Source organism: Phyllostomus discolor, chromosome 1, assembly GCF_004126475.2.
Source record: "Phyllostomus discolor isolate MPI-MPIP mPhyDis1 chromosome 1, mPhyDis1.pri.v3, whole genome shotgun sequence".
Lineage (NCBI taxonomy): Eukaryota > Metazoa > Chordata > Mammalia > Chiroptera > Phyllostomidae > Phyllostomus > Phyllostomus discolor.
The window spans coordinates 172,414,055-172,437,160 of NC_040903.2; the positions used below are offsets into that span (position 1 = coordinate 172,414,055).

Below are 23,106 nucleotides of genomic sequence, written 5' to 3' on the forward strand. Positions count from 1 at the left end.
CCCTAAATTCCATCAAGTGTGAATCAACTTTCTACCATCTGAACGAGACTCATTAGTAGAACATTTCTAATCTGTCCACCTATTGCTGGTTCATGAGACATCAGGCATTTCCTTGCACAGATTTCACCAGGACATTTATATCTCCCTGTCCGGCAGGGAGTCGGAGATTGGTGCAGGAGGAGCCAATCGGCAGGATTCCTGTCCCTGCACTGCATGCCTGTTGGCACTGCGGAGGAAGTGCGTTTTCTTTCCATCCAATGTGTGTTCTTTGTTCATAGCCCCGACAGACGGTGTTGACCGCTGCTGGAAGCATTGGACAGGCCAGTGGGGATCTTCTGAGACAGATTGGAGAGAATGAGACTGATGAGCGATTCCAGGTAAGATATTTGCAGCCCATCATCTTGGAAAGGAGCCTAAAGGATGGTCTAGACCCAAACAGCAAAATGTAATGGAAAACCAAATCTTCCCTGTGCTGTCAGGAATAAGATCGAGGTGGGTTATCTTGGGGTGACGTCTTTGTGTGTTAATTTAAACATTTTTTTAATTGAGAAACTCATTTCCCTTATAGTCATCATTGTGAAGCACTTATTTAACTGTTCTCACTGGTCAGTTAAAGCACAAAAGTGAACAATGTCGCGAATTCCTGTGTATCTGCCACCCAACCTCAACAATTACCAACTCATGGCCCATCTTGTTTTACCTATTTGATTCAGTTTTTAATTGTGTCACTGTAGAGTCCTCCCATAAGAATGAAAACGTGGTCTCTTGCACACTGTGTTCACACACACCCTAGACTTTCCCTCGTATTCAGAGGGGAATCTATTGTCTGTGCCATCTGTCCATGTCATCCAAAACCACAAGTGTGATGAAGAAATATTTCTTTTTGTCACCCTTCTTTTTCAATACCAAGGACATGTGCTGTTTGTCCCCTGGTGAACAGCTGTGGCCACTGTGTGTAGCTGGTTGGGTGCACTGCCAGGTCAGACATGGTCTCAATTAGCCTGCCTCTGTTGCCAGCCACCGCAGATGAGGTGCCGAGGCCTGCCATTGGGAGCTTCGGGCCAAGATGAGCTGCCTTTTCATGTATTTGGGAGCAGAAGCCCTTCATTCCTCTTTCTCCTCTTGTCTTAATTTTGCAAGTTATATATCAATACATTTTAATTAAATTGTTTTAGTTTGAGCCCAGGTCCTCTGGAAGATGCCCTTCTCCATATTCTATGTCAAGGTCCATGTCTGGAAATTCTGTAGAATCCATAATATAGGGGTCATTGAGCTTTACTCTTGCATGTAAGTTTCTTGCTTCATGGGTGGCGGTTTTGCATGTCATTTTATTTAGAACTACCAAATGACCACATACCTCGTGATACATGAAACATCAACTTCATCCACACATGTTTTTGTTTCTCCTCTACTCCCACACACCCGCGGCGCTGGAGCCATGGGACTCATGCACGTCCTGCAAGGCAGTAACCCACCAGTGCTGGAACGTCCATGCCATGATGGAGGGTGAGACCCATAACCCAGTATTCCTGGAATATGTCCCACCAAACCCACGCTAGTCCAGACTTCTCTTTAGTCAGACCCCAAAAAGCCCTTTGCTTTTTGTATTAGAGCAGGCAGTTCTTCATAGGAGGATAGTTACATAGGAACTGTTGGTTAACTAGGCTTAATTATCTTGAAGCGGCCAACTTACTTTCTGCAAAAATATTGCTTTCCCCAAAGAGTTTGGGAAAGTCAAGGGGAAAGACACAGTTCTTCCTGAAGACTTCTCATGCATCCTTATGTTTTTGGAGACGGCCTTTTTTCTCCCTTTGACAGATTGTTTTCATCACATATAAACGCAGACTGCTTCCTCGTACTTGTTGTTTCTGTCAGATGTGCTAGGGCAGCAGGTTCAGCTTTGGGGTCTGGGCCTGTGGAGGCTTTGTACCAGGAAAGGCCTGGCTCAAATGTTTTCTGTTTCCTAAGGTCTCTAGGTAAACACCGGTGCAGCAAGGTGATCCTGCCCCTCTGCAGTTAGGAGTAGCCCTTGGCCTACGCACCCTGGATTTCTTACTCTCTATTTTTCAGATTCTTGAGATCCTATCTCAGAGCTTTTCTTTGGGTCCTCAATGTACTGCATGTTGCCAGACTTAACAAAGATTTATTTTAAACAGGCTACATAATAGTGGTCTTGTTGAAAAGTTTGACAAAGGCCTTGTCAGCAACTATCGTGGTAGTATCACGTTCTTTTCTAACTGTATTTTTTTTTGGACAAAATTAATAGAAAGAACAGGATTTCTATAAATGAGTCGAACAAAGCCCTTTAGAACAATCATGAGTCTACATAACCAAATCTTGGTCCCTGCATGCAAAGGTGGATTCATATCAAGTAAAGGAATACTGTTATCCTTTGGAAAGTTATTTTCCTAAACCTTCTTAATAATATGTGACATTCAAGTTGTGTTTTCACTGAGCATTGAGATATAGGTGTCCAAGAAGTGTGACTTTGCAGGCCGTGTTGAGAGCAATTTTTAAAAGTCGTGTGGCAGACAAGTAACAGTCATAACAAAGGCATCTTCAACTTTCAGTACCATAGGCTTTGGTTTTTCCCTGGAACCCAGTAAACATCAGAGACCTAAAAAAGACAGACCGAACTGTTCCTTTAAGACTGCTTGGCTTTGTCCATTTCAAAATCCACTTACTCGGTGGTTTCTACTTTGCCTGGGTAGCATATAGCCTGTCCTCTGTTAAATTGCACCAGCTGACCCGACTTTTCAATTTGTCTTCTCCTAAGAAATCCTGTTGTAAAGACTCTGTGGGTGCCCTTTGCATTCGGAATCAAAATTGCTTTTCATTATCATCTGATGAATTAGTAAAGACTTCTGACCACATTTCCTCTGGGGGAAAGTCTTCACATGTTTGTCCAAAATAAAAATGGCTTATCTGTTAGGGATATATTTAGGAAGTCATTTCCAAACCAAATAAACTACTTTCAACATTCAAAGCAGAGAAATAAATTAAGTGTAACAGTGGTTATTCTTCAGGTCACACAGACGGGTGACAAAGCTGGTGGGCGAAACCGAAGGATTTTCCATCCTGCGGGCAGAATGCCTTTTTGTTGAGTTGAGGCACCAACTGATCTTTAAAGGCTCAAGGATACAGGGGCATCTTCAGTGAGGTCACCGCTTGTAGCTGCGTAGCTTGCAGGCAGTTTATTTATGTGGGCCTCCTCCCCACTTTTCATAATAATTTAGTCCCTGTGCAGGAGGCTGCACAACGCTGAGAATAGCCTACATTCAGAGCATGCCTTGGCTCTGTGTTGTCTGTGTGTGTCCAACGTTGCCCTCTGGAGGCAAACATGTGGCTGGATTTGTGGTGATCACTTGGACCCTTGTGCAAAGCAGAAATCCAAAAAATAAATTTTCAAGTTACAGAGAGGCCTGATGACTTGGAGGCCATGGATGCTATTTTTCCCGCAGCACACAGTGTTTGCAGCATCTGGCTACATTTTCAGCATCTTCTGATCCACTGCAGGGACCTTGTGCAAGAGACATGGCTCTTGGTGTTGGACAAGTGTGTGAATGTTAACAGTGGTTAAAATAAAAACCATTCCTCAAAGTAACCTATTTAGATTTGAACCTGTGCTACTTAATGAATGTGTAGGAGAACATGTTATTAGGATGAAAGTCTCCTTCCTTAATTAACTCTAAAGATAAGTTGACATTTCAGGAAAGTACATGGAAAAATATATTCTGAAGCACTGAAGGAAGAAGGTCAAATGGAATTCTAATAAAATAGTTAAGTGGACACTACATTTTATTTTCCTGGAGCGTCATTAGGAAGAAAAATGAATGACTAGTGTTTTTTTTTTATTTCTTAGGATGTTTTAATGAGTTTGGCCAAGGCTGTTGCCAATGCCGCTGCCATGTTGGTACTAAAGGCAAAGAATGTGGCCCAAGTGGCCGAAGACACGGTCCTGCAGAACAGGGTGATTGCTGCCGCCACACAGTGTGCCCTGTCCACCTCCCAGCTCGTGGCCTGCGCCAAGGTAAGCCAGCCGGCACCCCAGCCCTTCCTACAAAGTGTCACATGCCCTCATCTGCCTCCAGTCATTGAGGGAAGGTGGGCAAAATTCATTACAATTGTCTGAGACTAAGAGTTTCTCCAGGTGTCTTTTTTAGGAGATGTCATAGGGTTTTTACATAAACTGCCCAACTCTGTTTTGATCGTTTGTCTTTGCTCAAGTCCTCTAGTGGTGGCTCTTTCCTGGGTCGGACTGCCGCCTCTGCGTGCAGATTGCCGTCTCTCCCATTTGGACTTGTCAGTGTGTCTTCTTGACAGCAGCCCACACAGGGTTCTCGTCGCCTGCAGTGCAGCATTAGAAGTGGGCTCAGAAGCCCCCGCAGAGTGTAGGGGCCCCTTTCTCCTTGGCGCAGTGTTGGAGCGAGGGCTGTGAGGGTAGGTCCTTGGCGTCAGTGTGAATGTGCACGCTCTGTGTGCTTAACTGCGTTAAGTGCCATCACCCCAGTTTACTGAAGAGGAAATTGAGGACCTTAGATGTTACTACACAGAAGTAGTAAGTGGCAGAACTCAGTTTTTTCAACTCAGGCCTGACTTCAGTTACCTTTTCTGCTCTATCACGATTGCCTTCACTGAGATGATGCATCAGAAGATGAGAGTCATCCGTTTCTCAGCAGATGACATCACACGTAGCACAGATCCGCGACCTGGCTCAGCCTGGCCTTTCCTGTGTGATGGGAGGATTTGCAGCATCGGCCGGAAGTTTTCTTGATGGCCTCCCTCCCTCTTTTCCTTGTTCAGCCTCCTTGTTTCCACAGATACTAACAGAATCCTCCGTCCTTTAAAGCACCATGAAGTAGAATGCCAGATGTTTCTGGAAAAAGAAATACAGTTCTCTTAGTTGTCTTGCTATCCTAGCTCAGAAGACTCAGTTCAGAGGTTCCTTAAAGGAGGAGGTATAATTGGTAAATACTGGACATTTCTGTCGAAGTAGTCAGTGGTGAGATTATTATGTATCACCAAGATAAAAATTAGCAGGCATCTAAAGTCACAAAAATAAAGTGAAGTAGTGAAATAGGAGAAACCGCAGTGATGATTTAGTTTAATTCCTGGTCTGATAATTAGGGAACTGAGGCCCAGAGCAGGAAGGGACAGGGTGGAAATGCTCGTGCACACTGGGGACTGAGAATTGACGCGCAGCGCCCCAGACCCGCCCTTGTCTCGCTTCAGGTGGTGAGCCCCACCATCAGCTCCCCCGTGTGCCAGGAGCAGCTGATCGAAGCAGGGAAGCTTGTGGACCGCTCGGTGGAGAACTGCGTCCGCGCCTGCCAGGCAGCCACTGATGACAGTGAGCTCCTGAAGCAGGTCAGCGCAGCGGCCAGTGTGGTCAGCCAGGCCCTGCACGACCTCCTGCAGCACGTACGACAGTTTGCCAGCCGCGGTGAGCCCATCGGCCGCTACGACCAGGCCACTGACACCATCATGTGTGTCACTGAGAGCATCTTCAGCTCCATGGGCGATGCTGGTGAGCAGCTGGGCTGGGGGTGGGCGGGGTCAGTTTGGGTTCCCTGGCAGTGCCAATAGTTGCTGGGAAGCCTGGCAAGGGCAAGTTCTCATCGTCCTCAGTCAGGGACCTCCTCTCTCAGGCTGGGAAAAAGGTGGAAGATTCCTACTGGCCCCACCCATAGCAGTATGTAAAGATTTACAGTTAACCAGGTTTTTATTTTTTTATTTTTTAGATTCACAGTAAATCTCTTTTGTTCTAAGAATGTCTGTGTTGCACATGGTATGGTAAGTCAGCGCAGCCACAGGAGAAAACAAGAATCAATCTTGATAGAAGTTTACTGTACTCACAGGTCTCAGGTCTCAGAGAGAGAGAGTCACCACATACCACACGAGGTCACAGGGGAAGTGTCAGGTGTTGGTCTTGCAGAAGCAGACAGGATGAGGGGAGAGAGGGGGTGAGGGGAGAGACAGGATGAGGGGGTGAAGACTTTCATGGGGCTTTCTGTGGGGAAGGCAGTGCAAGGCAGGGTGATTGGCTAGTGTGAGTAGTTTCAGCAGGCGCTACACAAGAGAAGCTGACCCTGGTGGCCTGCTACTTGGCTCTGGATGATTAAGGCAAAGGAATATTGCCTCTTGGCCCGTTTACAGGAGGTCTGGCTCAGGACTGCTTTGCATTTCAAAGGCATGCTCCTGGCTGGACCCTTTGCTATCTCTAAGAACTGGCCAGCCTGGGAGGGGCAGTCTCTTTCCATCTAGAAAGGTGTGTTTTCAGATGTCAAACATCATCATATACAGAATATTTAAAAATATGTAGTACAATGCACCTTTTCAATCTGCAGTATTAGTTCAAAAGTATGTCTCCTCAGACTTAGCCCGTCACTGTCCCCTGTAAATCTTCAGAATTGACCACTGACCAATTTCTTTTCATCTGTGCAGAAATTTTCAGTCCTCCTACAGTCATATATATATATATATATATATATATATATATATGCACATGTATAATACCTTCTTTCTTTTTAGTATTTTCATTTACTTTGGAGAGTATATGTAGGGTAAATTTATATCAGTGAAATTGCTGAGTAAATTGCTAAATGCATTTATTATTTTATTTTATATTTTTAAAGATTTTATTTCTTTTTTGAGAGAGGGGAAGGGAGAGAGAAAGAGAGGGAGAGAAACATCGATGTGTGGTTGCTTCTCACACATCCCCTACTGGGGACCTGGCCTGCAGCCCAGGCATGTGCCCCACTGGGAATCAACCAGCGACCCTTTGGTTCACAGGCTGGCACTCAAGCCACTGAGCCACACGAGCTGGGGTGCATTTTTTATTTTAAATGTGTTTACTAAGGACCCACAGTTTTTAACTCTGCCAGTAGTTTGTAGGGTATCTGTTTTCCTGCTTCTGCATTAATGCAGATCAATATTTTGTAACAAGTATTTTTTTAAAGAAAATTAGCTTGTGCTTCTCTGTATCCTTCTTAAATGATTTTAGAAGATAACGATGCTCCACATATTTAGAATTTGGTGGGGGGGTGTTTTTTAAATAAATTTTTAATTTTGGAATACTCTTAGATTTACAGAAAAGTTACAGAGGTAACACAGAGTTCTCATCTGCCCTTCCCAGTTTCCCACATTTTGAGCATCTTCCTAACGTGTGGCGCACGCCTCAGAACTGGGAGTTCAGCGCTGCTACATCACTGTTAACTCAACTGCAGACATTATTTGGATTTCACCAGTTTTTCCCGTAGTGATGTATTCTTATTGTTGTTCCAAGATCCATCCACAATACCTTGAATTTAGCACATTTTTATTTTCCTGAAAGCTTTTTTTTGTGTTTAATGTTACAGTACTTAAGCGTTCTTCTCAAAAGAACTTTGAGAGGGGAAGAGGCCCCTTACAATTCAACAGTTTTATTTTTAATGTTGACTCTATATCCCTCCCACTTTCAAAAAGGAGTTGAAGTGGGTTTCAGTAAAATCACTGGTGCAATAAAATCAAACAATTACTAATAACAAGATCAAAACCAGTATTGGGAAGGAAGGGTTTGCAAAGGGAAAATAAATAGGGAAAACTGGCCCAAAGCAAATCTTAGCATTTGTGCATGAAACTGGGGTCTGTGCTTCCTGGTAGCGAGAACCAAATGACAGACTTAGGTTATGTGGTATGACTTATCTGGTGTTAAGTAGCATGCACATAAATTTAAAATCTGAAAATGTTTCCTATGCACATTACTCCAAGAATTTATTCTAGGGGCTTTCATGTAAGCAGTTCTTGACATGAGGTAAATAATATTTTCTATATACTATTTACTACATGTCAATGCACATAATAAATCCACATACTTTTGTTTCCTGCCTTCTCTTTATCAAGAGCTCCTTTTCGATTGCATATGTCACTTTTATTTCTCATAATTAAAGATTGAACTCGACTGTGTTTGGGGCATACAGTCCGGTAGCCACGGGCACTATTTTTGACTCTGGGTCTAAATCGGCTGCAGCCCTTAAGAATAGAGTATGGAACTTACTTCTCTCCATCCCACTCGCCAGCAGAATAGAGACAAGATTGCTGCATCCTGAGATTTTACCCCACGTTTTAGAAAGCAGACAAACAGACCATATCCTGACTCCCACCCTCTAGGGGAAATGGTGCGCCAGGCCCGGGTCCTGGCCCAGGCCACCTCAGACCTTGTCAATGCCATGAGGTCCGACGCAGAGGCTGAAATCGACATGGAGAATTCAAAGAAGCTCCTGGCAGCCGCAAAGCTCTTGGCCGACTCCACTGCTCGCATGGTGGAAGCAGCAAAGGTATTGTTACATCGGGTTTGTTCAAACTGACAAGTGAACGTTACTAAAAGTTAGGATTTAGAAGGTATCTTCAAGATAGAGAATAGTCAGCCAAGTGCGCATTTCTGTTTGTTTAAAACCCATGATGGCTTTGTAATGTTTAACTTTGTTCAAGTGGAAGGACAAGGTCTTGGACACATGAACAAAGCTCTTCAGGGAGCAGTGCTGACAGCCATAGGCAGCAGAGTCCCTGCTCAGTGAGCACTGGTCTTCCACCGGGTCATCGCCATTGGCTTTACTGAAGGTGGTGATTCATTTAAAGTCGAGACTTTCCACTGCTTTTCTTCCTGCAGCTGTTCTGCTACTTTGCCCTCCATTTGACTTCTCAGCTGTGCTCCGATCATGACTTTGTGTAGCAGAGTGCTGCCTGCCTCACTCTTCTTCAAATCGCAATAGCAATTTAATATATCATGGAAGAGTTTGAATGAAGAATTAAGAGTCAGCTTTGTGCTTTTGGGCAGCAACACTGTGTCATGATTCTTCTAAAAGCCAGTAATTCTTAACCTGGGGGTCTGTTTCACAGTCCCCTAAGGCCACCCACCTCAATTTCACCCCAAAGGTCCTGATTCATGAGGGCACTGGTGTGTGTGTGTGTGTGCGTGTTCCACAGGAGATTCTGATGCCTGCCTCTAGGAGAGAACTGTTTAAAATGGATAAGGTTATATTTTTCTGTTTTGCTTTTATTATGCAACTAGCACATGTTTCTTGTGGAATCAGTAGAAAATGCAGATAAGTGTAAATAAGAAAATAAAAATCACCTTGAACTTCATACCCCCCAAATAACATGTTTAATATATTTCTATGCATTTAAAATTCATTAAACATACCCATATCTTATCTTATGTCCCTGGCCTCCAACAGCATATGAGTGTATCTCAGCCAGTATGTGAATTACTTCCCTTAAAATGTATCATGGCATGGGGCGAGCCCTGTAGATGCACTGTGGTATTCCCCTAGGGGCTGAGTGTTCTTTGGGATGTGGGAGGAGCAGGACTGAGGAGAAACCCAAAGAGGGGCAGGGTCTGAGCTTCCTTCCTGCCTCCTGGTCGCTGTTTCAGCTGAGAAGCTCTCCTCTTAGCCAACCGCCCCTTTTAGCAAAAATGCACATTAGGGTTTTGTATCATAGTACATGTCTTTATGGTTTTTACTAGTTTCGTTTCTTTTTTTCCCCTTCTGAAGCTCAATAAAGCTATTTTAAGCAAACCCTCATGTTCATAAAAATTACTTGCTAGACTGGAAAGAACCTTACTGAAAAATCTAATCAGCCCCTATTTCACAAATCAGGAGATTAAACGCAAAGAACAAACCCGCTGTCGCACACCAGGACCAGGCCAGGGTTGGCAGGCACATTAGTTTCTAGAGGTACAGTGCTCCCCAGACTCAGTCACCGAATGCATGAGTTACCAAAAACTTTTTAAAGTTATTTCTGATTGTTTATATACTATGGAGCAATATTAAGTGTTTTGTAAATTATTTTAACTTTTAGTTAAAAGTCACTTTGTCCTCATGGCAGTATTTTAACTTGCTGAATTTTCTTGCAAGCTAAAGGACATATTATGGGTTAGACTAACAAAGAATGTGTTTAAGGAGCAGAAAAAATATATTTTTATAACTAGTAACTAAGATTTCAGGCCAACATTACTATTCCGTAGCTAACACACTATCATCAGAAAAAAAAGACATTGCTAAGGAAGGACCCCAACACCCACATCAGTACAAAGTGCAGCATTTCCGCACTCAGGACTGATGTTTGCGGCTGCTCAGAATGTAAAATGAAGGCTGGCGTGCCACTCAGGACATAGATAAAGGGGCGGCTTAAAAAATACACATGATATCGGTTGTCTGTCAACTCATTCAACAAACGTAGGTGTTGTGATTTCCCCCCAAATAAACAGACAAACAAACCCAATAACCAGGAAAGTAAAATGACTTTCATAAGCGTGCAAAAGATGGCAAAAGTAGCCCAAACAATCCTTTCCCACAGGAAATGCAAAAATATGGATTTTTTAGTTGCTAGAAACACAAAATCAGGACTACTGACCAAAGTTAAGGTTTTAAAGAATAGAAGATTATATTCGAGAGAATTGCAAACATGGTTCTGTCACAGATGTTAACGATCCCATCCAGTATGAACTTACAAATAGTTTAGAGATATAGGTTCATATAAATTGGTACATTTGGACAACTGGCCATTTGGAAAATGTAGATGTTCAGAAAATTGATATTTGACAGTCAGCATATTTATTTCTCCTGTTAGCTCTGTCTCGTGAGCAAATATTCTTATCTTAAAGTGTTGGCGGAAGCTCGTTCACCTGTGTGTCAAGCGCTGGTCGCACAGCACCCAGGCCCTGTGAGAAAAGCCTTGACTGCCGCCTTTACTGCAGGCGGAACTGGAAGGCTGGGTGCACTTTAAGCCTTTGTTGAGTCACTGTACAGTAAAATTACATCCCCTCCCTGCACTACCTTTAGCCTTTCCCTACTTCAAATCCCACCCATCCAATTCAATTCCACTTAAGGCCCCAAGACACTCAAGCCTGCAGCAACGCAGTGAAAGGGCCGTGGAGTCACACAGAGGAAGTGTGTCCGTGGGTGGTGCCCGCGCCTTCCTCTTTCCTGGCCAGGGCAGGGCCTTGAGATTTCTCTCTTTGATTCCCCTGTTCTACTTCACTGTACGTTCCAACCTGCTCTCTAGGAATGCAGCATTGAGACAAGGTCTGTCGTGAACAGTATTTCCCTACAGCATTTTGGTTGGCATTCCTGTCTCCCTGCCCCCCCCCCATTCCTGTGTTACACTGTAACCCTAGCCCATCCACATTTACCCATGCCACAGGAGAGGGGACTCTTTCCGTAGTGACATGTGTCTGTCACGCCAATTAAAATAAAATTCTCTCTGAGAGATATGGGCAGAGGGAGATTTATCGTAACAACTTTTAAATAATGGGTGTTTGGGCCACATGTTAATATATATGGACGACCAAGGCTGTGTTCTCATGTGTTTAATTGTTACTATTGGGTTTCTACCGGTAGGTTTTTGTTGATGTTGAAAGGAAACATCTTTATCATGACGATACTGCTTGAAGCATTTGGCTCTCTCTTCCAGATACTTTGTGTTACTAGGAAAAAGCAAAATTGAAGATATAAATTCAGTGTCTGTGGCATGAAATGTTTGTTTGCACTCCCCCAGGGGGCTGCAGCCAACCCCGAGAATGAGGACCAGCAGCAGAGGCTGCGAGAAGCCGCGGAAGGTCTCCGTGTGGCCACCAACGCTGCTGCCCAGAACGCTATTAAAAAAAAAATTGTCAACCGACTGGAGGTCAGTACAGAGGCTGATGTTCTGGATGTTCATTTTAGGTGGCAAAGAGTTCTTTGAAAGTATAATCAGATCAGTAAGGCAAAACCCACACAAAGGAAGCTAAATCAAGATTGGTGATAGAGTGTCACGGTTTAGGTATTAGGAACAATTTGAAATGTTGGTTTAGGTACATTGCACATTTAAGCTCAATGGTTTAGGCACATTGACACAATTCAAAAAATTGCTTCATGATTTTAGAGAGCCAAAGCCTTTTCCCAGTTTAATATTCCCAAATGAAATTCAAAAAGATACTTTTCAGGAGGGCCCCCAGTCTTTTTTCTGGCATTGGAGGATGCCCACACCCATGTCATTGACGGGTCAGGATCATCAGTGGTATTTGAAAGGCACGGTCTGTGTCTGGGGTCCCTTTCTTACATGAGCAGCTGTCCAGTGCCAGCCCTTTAAGGGAAGGGACATACACAAACGTGCATGTGTGCATGTTGGCTCACCTCCTCTCCCTCTCCTCTCCTCTCCAGGTGGCAGCAAAGCAAGCTGCCGCTGCGGCCACACAGACCATCGCTGCCTCCCAGAATGCGGCCGTGTCCAACAAGAACCCTGCAGCCCAGCAGCAGCTGGTCCAGAGCTGCAAGGTGAGGTTTCAGCTGCCAGAGAGTCAGGTCTGCTGTAGATAACCCTGATAGCATTAGAACTCCAAGTGCCCTGCTAATTCAGTTACGTCTGATCGCCAAGGCCCCTAATCCAGTTTGTTCAGGCTCCCTGTTCCAGGTGTTCTCACACACACGAGCACACACACGAGCACACACACACAGAGGTCTGGGTTTTGTCTATTAAGTGGACAGCCTGTGTGAAGGGAGAGTATGTTTTTTCCAGCACTATCTTTCCTTTGTCTAGATTCTCTTCTTTCTTTTCAAGAGACCAATCAAGGAGGATCAATGATGAGACCATTTTCCGGCCCTGAAATAGTAACAAAGCATTGAATTTCGAGAGGGCCTTTCTCCCTTTGAGAGGTGGGCCTCCGCAGCCAACCGGGCCTCATCAGAGCCGGCTGATTTCCTGCTTCGGGCTGATTGCACCTCGGGGGTTTATTTCATCTCCTTTGGCCTCCCTGGCCATGTGCTTTGGTGCTTTCTGTTGTTGCCTCTCTGTTTTTCTGATACCTGGGCCTTGATGGCACGTCAAAGCCAAGGGACTACGAAGGGCACAGTAAAACACCTTGGTTGCCTTCTCTGAGGGCCCAGGGCACTCACCCTCCAAGGAGACCCCTCAATTGTGTAGCCATTGCCCACGTGTTGGCAGTGTGTCTTGACTGAAGTCCCCTGAAACGGTCTGCCGTTAGCAGTGGGAGCCTGCTGGAGAGGCATGCCTGGCTGTGCCTTGGGTACTGAGAGCTCACTGCCCTCCTCCGTGGTTCGCATCTCCCCTGGGAAATCACTCACATGTAAGGGCTGTTGCCACTTCTACTTCAGAAATGGCTTTACTTCTGAGGGGACCACTCGGCCTCCTGGGTCACGGTGGGAGATGGTCACTTTAAAGTGGACTCACCTCAGGGCTGCTGCTCCTCCGTCCTCCATCCTGGGTGGTGCTGGGGTTTCCAGTTTGAGAAATGAGAAAGGCTACTTAGAACAGAGGAAGAGGAGCCATGGAGATGTGAAAGCTGATGGACAGAATGTGCCCCTGCGAAGTAAGGCACAGAAGCGCTGACATGTGCTGGTAGTTCAGTGCTTCCCTCACTTCCTTCTGATGTGGGGCCGTATGACTTGAGTCGATCCACCAGTGCACTGCGTAGATTCTTGGATTCTAAGTTTTCAACCTTAATGCGCCCAGGTAATGTGAATTGGAACTGGGGACATTCTTTTAAGGCCTCATTATGGCTGAGTGGGTTGGGACCCTTGGGACCCCAGGGTAGGTGGACATGTGTGGGAAAAGGTACCTAGAGGATCTGTGTTAGACTCAGGGTTGGTAAGGCCCTGGCTAGGGAAAGATGCTGTGTAAATCCAAGGCCTGGGGCAGGCATGCCCTGGAGTGATGGCACATCCAAAAACATTTATCATTTGGGTCATTTTCCCCCCTGCTTTAGTCGTTCATCATGGGAGATGTGCTCAGTTTTAATTTTCCTGCTTCCCATAGGCGGTGGCTGATCACATCCCTCAGCTGGTCCAGGGGGTGAGAGGGAGCCAAGCCCAAGCAGAAGACCTCAGTGCCCAGCTGGCTCTCATCATCTCCAGCCAGAACTTCCTCCAGGTAACACAGAAGGACTCACCTTGGTTATACCCGGAGCCCACCCCCCCACGACCCCCTCCCCGCTACTGGGCAGAACATGCCCTATATCCTTAAGGAGAGAAATTCAGGAATTCCACAGCCATAGCAAAGTCTTTGCAGTAAGCTGACCTTGAAGCCTCCTCTTTATATGTGCAGTTTCAGGAGGGGTAGATCCAGCTGGGTAAAGCAAAATGCTTATATGAAGGGAAATTGCCCCAGGAGAGGGCACGTAATCTATTTTTCTTGGGAATATCATCTTTCTTTATCTTCTATGAGAGAGAACATGTTAACAGGCTGCAAGTTTGATGAACAACCTAGCCCTGGGTATTGCTTTTGGTTTTCTAGTTTCCAGAGAGTCTGATGCTATTATTCATAGCCCAGAAGACAAGAAATGGTGGGTGCATCTTCTTCAAAGGTGTGATGGTTTCTTATGGCAATTGTGGAATGAATAAGTATTGTCAGTCTTATGGGTGAGGGGTGGATTTATTTCAAGGAAAATTAAATAAAAAGAGATTATCGTGGGAAAACTCCCTTTATACGTATTTCTTGTATTCAAATCTTTGAGCTCTTTCTGTTCCTGTGCCTCAGAAACAGTTCATGGGATTAGGCAGTTCACTTCTCTGCCCCTGTCTAGTTGAACCTACAGTCACAGGACCCATTGTTACATTCATTTGGTTAATTTTTCAAGTGCCATAGACCCTACGTACAGAGATAGGAGGTGAAAAGTTTGATGTAGTTCCACTTATTTTTAACTATAGACACACAAACACACACACGTGTGTGTATATTTTTTACTTCACATTCATTGTATATAGACTGTTTTTCTTGTTAACTATTATATTATGAGCATTTATGAGTTTGAATAATATTTTATCATCAGGCTATACTCAGTGTTTAGCTGTTTTCCCATCATTGCACATATACATTGTTTTAATTACTTGCCATCCAAACAACCTGTGATAGGATGAAAGTCTTTCCACGTGCCTTTTGCCCCTCTTGATTTACTTCCTGAAGGCAAATTTCTAGAAATGGGATTGCAAGCCGCTTGTTTTCATCTTTGGGAGTTGCGGCTCAGACAAGGTGTTTCTTTTTTCCTTTAGGTGTTAGAGGGCCTGGGGCCGGGTGTGTTGCCCCCCTGCTGACTGGGACTGTAGGGCCTGGGGTAGGGCAGTGTGGATGTGTTCCAGGGTCCACGCTGTCCCTTCCCTCGTTTTTCCTTTTTATTTTGTTGTTTAATTTTGTATCATTGACCCATCACATCTTTACAAGAATAAGGCAGAGATAGAAATAAATAGAAATGGTATTGGCAGATCAAAAACTGTCTTCATGCATGTTGTAAAATGCCTCTCCAGAAGGCTGAATGAATCTGAATTTACAACTAGCAGTATGTGGAGCACGCATTTTAATACATCTTTTCCAAGTTGGGGAATCAAGCATTTTTTAAAAACAGGTTTTTAGACTTCTGATCAGGATGGTGGCATAGGTAAACACGGCTCACTTCCTCACACAACCACATCAAAATTAAAACTAAAATATGAAACAATCGTCACACAGAGCTGTCGGAAATCGAGTTGAATCGAAGTCTGACAACTATGACATTAGAGGAATCTCATCCATCCAGATTGGTAGGAGGGGCAGAGACACAGAATGGGCTGGTCCCACATCCACATGTTGTGGACAAAATTTTGAGAGGGACATCTCAGGAATGAGGAGTTGTAGTGCCACACCAGCACCCCCACCTCTAGGGTTCCAATGCCAGGAAGATAAGTCCCCATAACTTCTGGGTGTGAAAGCCAGCAGGGATTGAGTTTTTGGAAGAAACTTCTAGAGTCCCAGGCAGTTCCCCTTAAAGAACCCACACAGAGACTTGCTCAGCCTCTCTCTCTGAGCTCAAGCACCAGGGTAGCAGCTTGAAAGGCACCAGTGGCGTATAGGGAGGAACTGAAGTGTCTGGCATCAAGGCAGGCACTGGGGCACAGCTTTCTCCCAGACAGAAAGGCAGACATAAGCCATTGTCCCTCTTCTGAGCCCTCCCCACTGCAGAGCCAGCAGGCAGGTGCCATATCTGAGACTCTATCAACCTGGCTAACACTGTTAGCCCTGCTTTGGAGATCTCCTGAGACTGCATCCCACCCAAACTGTTAACTGTGACTTTTCCATATGAATGGCTGGTCTTGGCTCCTGCTTCACAACTTCCTAAATCCTCTCAAACAAGCAACAAATGGCCTCAGTAAGCCCCCAGCTCCTGTACTTCTTGCTAAGTGGCCCCAGGCCCAACACTAGTAGCAGCCAGCCTAGATTTGGCTTCCCCTGGGAATCTCCAAGCCCAGCACAAGTAGGAACCATCTCAGATTGCTTTATAGCTCATGTATGGTGGCCCGGGGCAGGACACAGGTGTGAGCTGACTTTGATCTGCACCACCCAGGAAACCCCAGAGCCTGTGCACCGAGCGGGCAGCTACAGACCACACCAGAGTACCATTTCCCTGCTCCTGAACAGCAGATCCTTCATGAAGGGCAAAAGTTGGTGATCAGTGGTCACAGCCAGTCCTTACAGCTGATGGCCTGGGTAAATCCCTCCCATTGACCTACCAACAACAATCAAGGCTCAACTACAAGAGGAAGGTGTACTCAGCCCACATGAAATACCCAGCTTGGGTTATAGGGGAGGTTGTGTCACTGGACCCTACAGGACACCTACCACATTAGGCCATACTACCGAGACAGGTAGTCATAGCAGCTCTACCCAATACATAGAAACAAACACAGGGAGGCTGCCAAAATGAGGAGATAAAGAGACATGGTCTGAATGAAAAAGCAGATCAAAACTCCAGAAAAAGAACTAAAGAAAATGGAGATGAGCAATCTATTAGATGCCTCTGGGACAACTTCAAGAGGTCCAACATTCATATCACAGGGGTGCCAGAAGGAGAAGAGAAAGAGCAAGAAATTGGAAATCTATTTGAAAAAATAATGAAAGAAAACTTCCCCAATTTGGTTAAGGAAATAGACATACAATTCCTGGAAGCTTAGGGAGTCCCAAAGAAGTTGATGCAAAGAGGAACACACCAAGACCCATCATAATTAAAATGCCAAAGGTTAAAGATAAAGAGAGAATCTTAAAAGCAGCAAGAGAAAAGCAGATAGTTACCTACCAGGGAGTTCCCATAAGACTATCAGCTGATTTCTCAAAAGAAACTTTGGAGGCTAGAAGGGATTGACAAATAATATTCCAAGTTATTAAAAGCAGGGACCTACAGCCAAGATTGCTCTACCCAGCAAAGCTATCATTTAGAATCAAAGGGCAGGTAAAGAGCTCCCCATACATGAAAAAACCAAAGGAGTTGATTATCACCAAACCATTATTATATGAAATGTTAAAGGGACTTATTTATTTAAGAAAAAGATCAAAGCTATGAACAACAAAATGTCAAAAATACATATCTATCAATAATCGAATCTAAAAAATGAACTAAGCAAACAAGAATTGTGGATATGGAGAGCATTTTGATGGTTGCCAAATGTGAGCGGGGCATGGGGAGAATGAAGAGGCAAGGGGAGTAAGAAGTACAAATATGTAGTTACAGAATAACCATGGGGATGTAAAGTATAGTATAGGAAATGGAGTAGCCAAAGAACAATATGCATGACCCATGGACATGAACAATGGTGTGGGGATTGCCTGAGAGAGTGGGGGTTGTTCGGTGGAGGGAGAAAAAGGGGGAACAATTAGGACAACTGTAATAGCATACTCAATAAAATATAATTTAAAAAATAAATAATAATCTTTTACCAGTTTACTTGGTAAAGTTCTTATTGTTTGATTTTGCATTTCCTTGTTTTTCACAATTTCTTGTTTTAGATATTTGTTTGCTTTTTGAACATTCATGCTGGTTTTCTTGAGTTCTCATGAATTCTTAAATATTAAAAACATTAACTATTCTTAGTATCTATGACCTGGCACTTCAATTTGTTACAACTTTACTAAGAATATTTGTATAGCCTGCATATTGAAACCCTTAAAAATATGTATATTCTTTGCTCCAGAAATTGTACCTTTAAAAACTTACAGAAAAAATTAGGAACATGTACAAAATTTTAGCTACAGAAGTGTTTATCCTACCATTGTTTGTTATGTTGGAAAAATGAAAACATGCTCAACATTACAGGACTGCAAAATATTAACATGTGAAATGTAAAGTGTATAGCTATTTAAAAGATAGAATATGTAAAACAAGGAGTTTGAAAATAGAGTAAATTGTATGATATATGTGCATGAGCACAGACACTTCATGCATGGTGAAATTATCCTGGGTAACAAGAAATGTAACAGGTCATTTTATTTGTTTCATTTTGTTTGCCTATATTTTTAAAAAATAATGTTTGGGGTATATTTCAGACATAGTTAAAGAGCTATTCTAGGAAACACAAAGAACCATATTTAATAAGAAACTCTCTTTGAAATCTGTTTTAAATGAGAATTTCAAGCCACTATCCCAATTTTGCCCCTACCCCATTGACACAGCCTTTTATTTGGTTGTTTCAACATTCCTAGAACGTCCTGGCCTCCAGTGTCTGATCTGGGGTGGGAATTTTCTGGGGGAATGTAGATGGTTTTCATACTCCTCGTTTTAGAGTAAGTTCTGGCTGATGTGGCCGCCTTGCTGCCTGGGTCAGCTTTCTCTCTACTGCCCAGGAACTGCCTCACTTTCTGCCTGTCTCTCTACAGCCTGGAAGCAAGATGGTGTCCTCTGCCAAAGCCGCAGTGCCCACTGTGAGTGACCAGGCTGCCGCCATGCAGCTGAGCCAGTGTGCCAAGAATCTCGCCACCAGCCTGGCGGAGCTGCGTACCGCCTCACAGAAGGCAAGTGGACCCCTTGTCACACAAGTTAGCCTGTTGGGAAAGGGGCTTTTGATTCCTTCCTGCTTGTGTAACCTGGGTGCTACCCAGGGCCTGGGCACCGCTGGGCATAGTTCTTGTCCATTTCATTGGCATGACCATTACAGATGCCCTGAATGTACATTGGCTTTTACCACTTTTAGCCACAGTCTCTTAGACTTATCACCTTCTGGTTACAGATGACTTTCATTAAACTAGTTCAGGTTGCACACCCCGCCTTCTCCCATACCCTGGGACAAGCAGTGGTCTTCTCCACCCCCCCACCCCCCCACCCCCAGAATCATAGGGGAGACTAGTAGTCATCAGTTTCTTGGTGCCAGGTAAATTGTGGGCCAGAGTGATCTTATCTTCCAGCTATCATCTTGTGAATGTAATAACAAATTATTTAGGAATCAACTCTTTTTGGGGAGCTGTGTATATTATAGTTTTTGCCCTGAAAGTTTTTCACATCTTAAGTGGGAGCATTCGCCTTAACAAAGTCCTCAGTCACATAGAATTAGGGATTAATGAGTTTCTGTCTCTGGAACTTATTAATTACCACAAGGCCTCATTACCACACTGTTTGATGTGGCATTAGCAAGACGTTCTGGCATGAATTCATATTCCCCCTGTAACAGTCCCTTTATAGAAACAGACAGCCTCATCCCCGAACAAGGGAAGAAGGAGAGCAGCTGATTTGCATTCTTAACGGGAACAGTGCCCTTTATCACCAAAGAAGAATATCCAGAGCTTTAGATTATATCCAGTAAAAAGTACTTTGAGCGGTTGTGTCTCAGAGAGAGATCCAAAGACCATCTGTACTGGGGTCAGCTGGGGCATTTAGGGTACAGCTCCGTGGGCCTTGCTCTACACAACCAAATCAGAATCTCTGGACACAGAGCATCTGAATTTTAACAGATTTCGTCAGTGAGCCTTAGACACACACCCACCTCAAGCAACGGCTCTGGAGCAGTGAGCCTCAAAGTGGGACTCAAGCAAGATGGTCCACTGTGTACAGGAAAACACTGAGAGCTTTCAGATATTTTTTACATAGCATAAGGGTGAAGAATGTCAGGCTGCCGAGTTCAAATTCTAGCCTTGCGGTTGGCTAATTTTCCAACCTAAGCAAGTTAGTTAATCTCTCAGTGCCCAATTTTCTCGCTGTGTACTACCGACACATAGAAATAAGTCAATTAGTGTTTATTGCTGCTGCTGTTACTATTACCTAAAGAAGGAAAGAAATTCAGATTTATCAGTATTTAATATACACGTATAATCCATAGTTATACATTTATATAATTTATTAACATATATGTATTGGGAGATTATGAAAATAATTGGAGATCAATATTGTATATGGTCAAGAAAATGAAATTTTATTAAATTACTAAGGAATAAAATCTTGCACAGTCTTCAGCATGAAAGAATAATGGTTTATAATCCAGAAATTTGTAAAGAGAATCAATAGGTCAGTAAAGACTTGGTCCCGGAGACACGGATTCATTCATTCATTTCCTCCTTTCTTCCCTCATTTACATACTTACAGGGCCTCTCAGGCCTCTCTGCGGGCACATGCTGTGCTGGGTGCCCTGTCTCTAGAACCCAGACACAGCAAATAAGAATCCTCTTAGTCTAAGAGCCAAATGTATTTCAGAGAGAATAGCTTCAGGAAGACTTTTAAGTGTATCCAATTATGAAAAATACATAATTTATTACTCAAGGAAGTTAGGACTAAGGTTCTGACTGAGGATGATTTCTGTCACCTTGGGAAATGCGCACTACCCTTGCATCCTGTTGCTAGAGTGTGAGATCCACTGGGGGTATGTCCAGAAAGAAAATGCACATGTTGCAGAATACTGGGGCACTTCCAAGCAGACTGTACACATACTCCCAACTCTGTTAACAGGCCCATGAAGCCTGCGGTCCTATGGAAATCGATTCAGCTCTGAGCACGGTGCAGACACTTAAGAATGAACTGCAGGACGCAAAGATGGCCGCCGTGGAGAGTCAGCTAAAACCACTTCCAGGGGAAACGGTGAGAGGTGTGGGGCTGGGCACTGCCTTTGTTACCATCCTCTGAGGCTTCCTGAACTTCAGACATTTTGAATGCAAAGCCTTGGAATTGTCACATTTTTTTTAGAACCGCCCTGAGGGGGCCCCTGGTGCTAGTTCTGTGTGCTTTCCTGGGATTGGCTGTTAATGCTCATCCCTCTAACTGTATAAACAAGACACAAGCCAGTGTTTGCAGCCAGTGTCCTAACCCTGCGAGCTTTTTCTGAGAAGAAGGCCAATGCAGCTGACGGGCTAGGTTTGCAACTGGGAGTCCTGGCTCTCTGGATCCACCTTGTGTCGTCACCCAGCTGTGCACAAGTCTCATCTCTCAGGCATTTTATCTAGGAAATGGGTGTCAGGGAGGTTAGAAAGATAAGTACAGGAGATACTGCCAACAATCATGTTTTTAAAAAACAAGCAAACAAACAGAAACACCATTCACTTAGCACAAAGCACTGGGAAGAACAGCCTTCATGTTGCAGTTCCTCCTGATGCTCACATCAAGGTTTTCTTGGCTGTAGTTTTAGCCTCACTCCTCACTTATACACACCTCCTTCACACAGGACTGAGCATCGCTAATAAAACACCATCATTTATAATGTACTGTATACACACAGGTACAACTTGTCCTCACAGTAACTTAATGACCAAATTTTGTTAACCCCATTTTAACAGCTGAGAAAACAGGTGTAGATGTTTTCACTGTTTTGCCCAATGTTTACCTGCCAGTTAGTGGAGGAACAAAGGATTGAGTCCGGATCCACAGGGACAGGCTACCTCTAATTGTAAGGAAGAGAAAACTCAGACTCAGAGAGGTTAAGTTACTTGACTGAAGTCACCCAGCTAGCAATAAAGGCAAGCTCGGCTCTGGGGCCAGCAGTGTTGCCATGTGGTCCAGGTCTATCCCTTTGCAAACCTCTGCACTCCAGGGAGACCAGGAGAGGTTTGTGTGACCTGAGTGTTGCCTTTACACAAAACAACTAGTTAGAATGCAAGAAACACCATGTGAGCTTTAAAGAAATTGTTTGCCCTTGAAGAGTATGTGTACTGTGTTACAACATGTTGTTGGCTATAATGGACCAGCCTCTATTTTTTATCTGAAAGCACTGTCTCCCTTGCAAAACATGCCGTGGGATAAAAAATGCGCAGATTCTCTGATGCCCTTCTGCACTCCCGCAGTATGCCTAGAAGTGCTCTTCCAGAGTGTTGCCCTCATCTAGTCATCAAGTAATTACCCATACTCTAGGCCTTCACTGCCTTTGTTCTTTGAATTATTTATTCCATTTACAAAGCAAGATGATGGGCTGTTCATGGGAAAGCAAGCACTTTGCCTGTTTTCAAAATCTCCTGTACCACTCCAAACCTCTATTTCTATTGCAGTTCCTTCTGGTTAGAGCTCCTCAAAGTATAATGATCAAATTGAACAATGTTAATGGTCCCACAGGCTGGATGTCTGCCTACTTCCTGCCAGGGCATTATTAATTCTCACTAAGGATTTGTTGCAGACCTTCTAAGTTAGCTCTAAAGGCATAATACTAATAGCTGCCATTTGTTGATTATATGCCTTAATTCTCTGGAGCCTTCTGAGCTAGGTATTATAATCTCAAGAAGCCAAAGCTTAGAGAGGTTCAGTAACTTACCCAATCCCTTATAAGCTAGCACTTGGGGGAAGAGACCAGAGGGCAAAGGTATGGACCTAGATTTGTTTATTCTGAAGCTTGGGCTATTTCCCATCTATCACCCCACTTCTTGGTGCCATCGATGTATTAGTTGGAAAAGAGCTAAAGCCCAAGACTTGATCTGCACTGTTTTTAAGCTAAGACTCAGTAAATTTCCTTTCTCCTAAGTTCTCTTCCCCCTTGAACATTTTACAGCTGGAAAAATGTGCTCAGGACCTGGGAAGCACATCCAAAGCGGTGGGCTCCTCCATGGCGCAGCTGCTGACCTGCGCGGCTCAAGGCAACGAGCACTACACAGGTGAGGCTCGCACCCTTCTGATGCATGCGGCCAGGTGCGGACCGTGGGGGTGGGAGTTTGTTGAGTTTTAATAAATCTGACTTTTTTTTTTAGCAGTTCAACACATAATTTGTGAAGCACTTTCCACATGCTTGTTACTGGACTTAATGATATCTGCATACAGAGACCTAATAATGTATGCCTCCCCAAAACTGTTAGTGGGTCTCACCCCTATTAGACTGTAAGCAAACAATAATTATAAACTTCTGGGACTATCTGTGTATGACTCTTGAA

The 23,106-nt window shown here is 44.1% G+C and overlaps 1 protein-coding gene across 6 annotated transcripts in view; it reads left to right on the top strand.

Annotated features, from left to right (window-relative positions):
• The window catches only part of TLN2 (talin 2), a 414,657-nt gene that overhangs the window by 277,195 nt on the left and 114,356 nt on the right, over positions 1 to 23,106 (top strand). For 5 of the 6 annotated variants that reach the window (XM_028507760.2, XM_036034319.1, XM_036034322.1 and 2 more), the window contains 10 exons: positions 279 to 377; positions 3,863 to 4,030; positions 5,233 to 5,527; positions 8,149 to 8,315; positions 11,539 to 11,667; positions 12,183 to 12,296; positions 13,795 to 13,908; positions 18,655 to 18,789; positions 20,711 to 20,839; positions 22,731 to 22,833. In XM_028507760.2, the coding sequence (XP_028363561.1) occupies positions 279 to 377; positions 3,863 to 4,030; positions 5,233 to 5,527; positions 8,149 to 8,315; positions 11,539 to 11,667; positions 12,183 to 12,296; positions 13,795 to 13,908; positions 18,655 to 18,789; positions 20,711 to 20,839; positions 22,731 to 22,833 (1,453 nt within the window). Of the gene's footprint in view, positions 1 to 278; positions 378 to 3,862; positions 4,031 to 5,232; positions 5,533 to 8,148; positions 8,316 to 11,538; positions 11,668 to 12,182; positions 12,297 to 13,794; positions 13,909 to 18,654; positions 18,790 to 20,710; positions 20,840 to 22,730; positions 22,834 to 23,106 lie in introns of all 6 variants that reach the window. The other variant, XM_036034328.1, reaches the window with a different exon arrangement.